The sequence below is a fragment of the Notamacropus eugenii genome, chromosome 4 (genome assembly GCF_028372415.1).
Source record: "Notamacropus eugenii isolate mMacEug1 chromosome 4, mMacEug1.pri_v2, whole genome shotgun sequence".
Taxonomy (NCBI): Eukaryota; Metazoa; Chordata; class Mammalia; order Diprotodontia; family Macropodidae; genus Notamacropus; species Notamacropus eugenii.
Genome location: NC_092875.1, coordinates 70,336,959 through 70,341,836, shown reverse-complemented (window position 1 = coordinate 70,341,836; position 4,878 = coordinate 70,336,959). Strand labels below are relative to the sequence as shown.

Sequence of the window (4,878 nt, the reverse complement as noted above, 5' to 3'; positions counted from 1 at the left end):
CTTAGGGACAAGTTTATGCATCATAATTTCTCAATATTCAGTTTTGATTGTCTTGTGATTTTTATTCTCTTCACATTGTTCCAGTTTATTGCCATGAAGTGTGCAGTTATAAATGTTTTTTGGAAATTGTGACTTTTTTTCCCTTTGACCTTATTGATTTATATAACCACTATTGAAATTTCTGGATATTTTGGTTGCTTTATTTACATAGTTACAAATTCATTCCCCGAATGGTTGTACTTGTTCGTATCTCCATCAACAGTGGATTACTGTGCCCATTTCTCCCCAAACCCTCCAACATTGACTATGCTTGTCATTTGTTATCTTTCTCAATTTTACAGGTCCAAGGTAACACTTCAGAATTCTTTTGGTTTTCACTTCTCTTAGTCCATGTGGTTAGACAGCAGTTGATGGAAATAAAAACTGAGGTTTTTTCTATGGCATAAAAGTTCAAAGGGATCCACTTGCCTGATGTGATAACCAACAAAGATAATTCACTCTTAGACTGCAGTACATGAAGCATAGTACCAAGAACAAGGTAGGTGGGGAAAAGTTATTATATCTGTATTTCTCAAACTACATATGGAGTACTGTGTTAGGTCATTGAAAAACTAGAGACCAACAGGAAGAAGAAAACCAGAATAGTAAGTGTCCTCTTGATCATGTTAGGATCACTCAAAGAGAATGTAGTTATTAAGACTGGAGAAGAGGAGATAAAGTAGAAACATAACAGCCATGCTCAGATATTTGAAGGGAGTATGAAGAATAGTAGTTCTTTTGTTTATACTTTAAAGGCATCCTTCGTTGCAGATGAGTTGTGTTATGGGTTCTGCTGTGACTCTGATGTCATAGGATTCTTCTCTTATTTGATTTTTTCAGATTGAAAGCCTTTTTGTTTCTCCTCTGTCATAGGAACATTTAGGAGGGATGTAAAGGGATGGTAGGAGGGGGAAACATTCTACTTATGGTCACAGTTGAGGCAAAAATGACAAAGGGGATGCTACTTGACCAAGAAATAACAGGTAAACCTGCAGAGCCTGGGGATCAAGAGAAATGGACTGATGGTGGGGTAACATAATGACAGGAAGATAACAGTAGGCAACATCCAGGGAGACTTTTGGTCAAAATAGCTGATAAAAATAGTAAAAATGGATGTGAATGCATAAAAGCTGAAAAATGTACTCATCAGTAAAACAATAGTTTGAGTGGCTCTGATCTCAGGATGCCTTCTCGGTGAGTGTTTGGTGCTTCTAATTTTCTGGACATGCTGGTGGTGTTTGTGTAAGAGAAGTACCATGTAGACACTGGCCAAGACCATTAGCCCCAAACAAAGAACATTTCTAAATGTGGTCATTATCAAATAAACAACTATAATAGTTTCTGAAGTGCAAAACACATTATCAGCTGCATTTGTAAAGTTACTACTGCTTCTGGGACCCCTTGTATTTATTGGAAAAGGAATTTCTATCAGTAAGTTGAGGACCCAGCAAAAGATATAGGAGGTAGTGATATGTTTTGTGACTCTGACTTTGAATTCTGCCCATCTGGAATTGCTGGGGTTGATGGTGATGGCCTGGTAGATACACAGGAGGCAAGTCAAGGAAATTGAAAGGCTCTCACTCACTCTTCGAAGGTAAAATACAATTTTACACCCAACATCATCCAAAAAATTGTTCCACCCTAAACCCTGCAATGTTTGTGGGACTCCCTTGCTAATAAGCATAACGGAGTTGACCAAGGTTAGTTGGGTGAAAATAACTGTTAAAGAAGTTATCTTGTGGCCATCAAGGAAATTTAACATACAAGAGATAAAGAGGAAGAAGTTTGCTATAGTCCCTACAGTGGTCATAGAAAGAAACACAATGCCAAGGAAGATGACTTCTGGAAGCATTCTATTCATCTTAAAAAGAAAACTTCAGGTGGAAAATAACAAAGACAACACTGGAAAGCTATTGGCTATCATAATTTGGGATTCCAGTCCATAGGAGAGACTCTAAATATTACTTTTGTCTCATTCTTCTGCATATGCATTCTGCATATGCCTTTGTCTTGTTCAAATCCTCATTCATCAATTCCTCTAACTCAGTGAGCAGGTGGTAGAGCTTGATTGAGGATTTTTGTGGATTTCGAATTTTTCTGTTCATGACTACTTAAGGGAGTAGTTTTTAATCAAAGTTAAAAATGACATCCTGAAAATCTGACCACAAATTTTCCTTCATTAAGTCCTGCAGATCTTCTTATTGAAGGACCAAGTCAGTTCAAAATATAGGTCAATGATCTCTGTGTAGTTCTATTATGTGGGAGGAATAAAAAGAAAAAGTAAAAGAGCTATGAGTTAATCTCATAGTAAGGGGTACATAGATTATCATGTTACCATAAGTTTTTTCCCCAGTACTGGAAGATACTTTATTTTTTATATTATTTTTCTCATTTTGTTTTATTCCTACTGTCATATATGTGTGTGTGTGTGTGTGTGTGTGTGTGTATTTCTCTATGTGTATATAAACACATATACATAGAAATACATGCACTACTTAAAAATAAAAGTTTTTTTAAAGGCTTTAAGAAAGTGTCTTCCACTCTTATGTTAAGATCATATAGGAATTTTTATACATTTAGAGAAAATGAGCTATATATTTTAATAATGATATGTAGATTAATTTAAACTTCATAATTATATGAAAATTTCCAGGGTGCTATTGTTAGAGAAATGGTTCTATATTTAATGGACTCGAGAAATCCACCATGTGGCTTTCCTTTTTCATATTACATCTTTGCACTTTCTTTTTGGTAATTTGACTTAATACTTATTTCAGTTATTTTTTTCTTTGTTATAGAAAAAAATTCCTTGCCAATTTAGGAAAAATATTTTTAGCGAGTTATGAAATTCTAGATGTCTCCAGAGACCTATGTTAGGCTAATTTCTTATATCTAATAGATTTTTAAGGAACAAGTAGTCTGTTTGACTGATTCGTGATGTCTCGCAGAGTCATTAGCTTCTACTTACCCAATTCTAATTTTTAATAAATTGTTTTCTTCAGTTAACTTTTGCATTTCCTTTTCCATTTGTCCAGTTGTTCCAGTTAGGTTTTGTATTTCTTTATCCATTTGTCCAATTTTCTTTTTCTCTTCCATGACTTCTTTGTTCATATTTTTAAAGTCATTGGCCAATTTTTTTTTCTAACTCTCTTATTTGGCTTTTAAAATATTTCTTGAGTTCTTCCAAGAATGTTTTTTGGGCTTGAGATCAGTTCATATTCCCTTCTGAGGTTTCAGGTGGAAGTATAGTCTCAATGCTGATCTCTTCAATATTCGTGTTTTGATTTGTAAGATTCTATGGTCTTTTCCTTTCTAGTTTGCTTCTTGCTCATGATGATTGCCTTTTTCCTGGCTTTTAGAGTGGATCTCTGCTTCTGGGGCACAGGGGGCTCTGTCCTATGATTCTTGTGCTTAGAACTTGAGGCTTTATGTATTGTGGCCTCTGGTTCTTTCAGTTAGAAACTAGAATGCTGCAGCTTACTTGATGCTGAGCTGGCTGGTGTGCCAATGCAGAGGTCAGGTAAAGTCTTTCTGAGTTTTCCTAGTTACCCTGGAGCTCACTGCACGAGGTGTGGGGGAGGGGGTGGTCTGACCCTGGTAGTTTTCCTCTCCTGAGCTAAAGCACAAGCAAGTTCAGTGGTTGGTGAACCCCATCTGGTCTGAGTTAGTGTCTTCCTGATTCCCCTGCGTGTGCTAAGGTATGCCTGGGGTCCTGGTGTTGGCGCTTAAGGGCTCTACAGCCTTAGGGCTCAGAATCTCCTCCTGGTTGACTAAACTGTCTGGGACGGCTCTAATCCTGCATAGATCCCCTTCAGTCTCCACAAGAGCGACCCTGCTTTGTGATTTTCCTGGCCTCTTGAGCTAAGAGACTGTTTACCCCTTTGACTGATCATATTATTTCAAGATTTTTCCTGGGGAAATATTCTCTGGGTTTTTCAAAGTCAACAAAGGGAGGGATAGAGCACTTACAGATCACCCTGCCATCTTGGCTCCCAGAAGTTTAAATAGGTGACTTACAGATAATTAATGTGCAGATTCATAGTCTCGGTAGCAGCTGCTGCTGTTACCTGGGGTCCTGCACTTCTCCCTCACTCAGTTCCACTGGACTCCTGTCCTGGACTGATATACTTGAGCAATTTCTCTGCTGCTTCTGCTTTGGACTGCCTTGGGCTTCCTGCTAGGCTTTGCTTTGATGGGGTCTGTGCTGGTACAGCCTGTGTGCTCTGTGCTCCTCCAGTCCCATGCAAGAGATCCTTCCTGTCAACTTTTCAGGCTGTCCTGGACGGGAAATCTGTCACACTCTGTTTCCTTATGGATTCTGCCACTCTAAAATTTGTTCATATTCTGTTTTTAGAGTTATCTGAAGGAGTTTGTCTTAGAGCTTAGGTGGATACATCCTTTCACTCAGTCATCTTGCCTTCACCCCACATAACACTAAATTGTGGATGGGAAGAGAGAAGGGAGAAATAAAGCATAAACTGGGGGAAAGAGGAAGGAGTGAAAGACACTGATAATAATCATAACTGTGATTGTGAAGGTGATGAGCTCTCCTATAAAACAGAAGCAGATATCAGAATGGATTAAAAACCATAATTCTTCAATATGTTGTTAACCAGTAGTCCATTTGAAACAGGGGTATACACACAGGGTAAAGGTAAAAGGTTGGAACAGAATATATTATGCTTCAGCTATTGTAAAAAAATCAGCCTAGCAATTCTAATCTCAGACATAGTAAAAGCAGAAATATGTCTAATCAAAAGAGATAAGGAAGGAAACTATATCCTGCTGAAAGACACCATAGACAATGAAGTAATATCATTACTAAACAGAGGAGGGAGG

General features: G+C 37.8%; 1 protein-coding gene across 1 annotated transcript; it reads right to left on the bottom strand.

Moving 5' to 3' along the window:
* Nucleotides 1-1,000: 1,000 nt before the first annotated feature.
* On the bottom strand, nucleotides 1,001-1,891 carry LOC140498162 (vomeronasal type-1 receptor 2-like). Its single transcript, XM_072599443.1, has one exon. The coding sequence runs from the start codon at nucleotides 1,889-1,891 to the stop codon at nucleotides 1,001-1,003; it is 891 nt and encodes a 296-aa protein (XP_072455544.1).
* Nucleotides 1,892-4,878: the final 2,987 nt, after the last annotated feature.

What these genes read in the sequence shown, in the direction of transcription:
- LOC140498162 (XM_072599443.1), bottom strand. Translation starts at nt 1,891, where the DNA reads ATGCTTCCAGAAGTCATCTTCCTTGGCATTGTGTTTCTTTCTATGACC.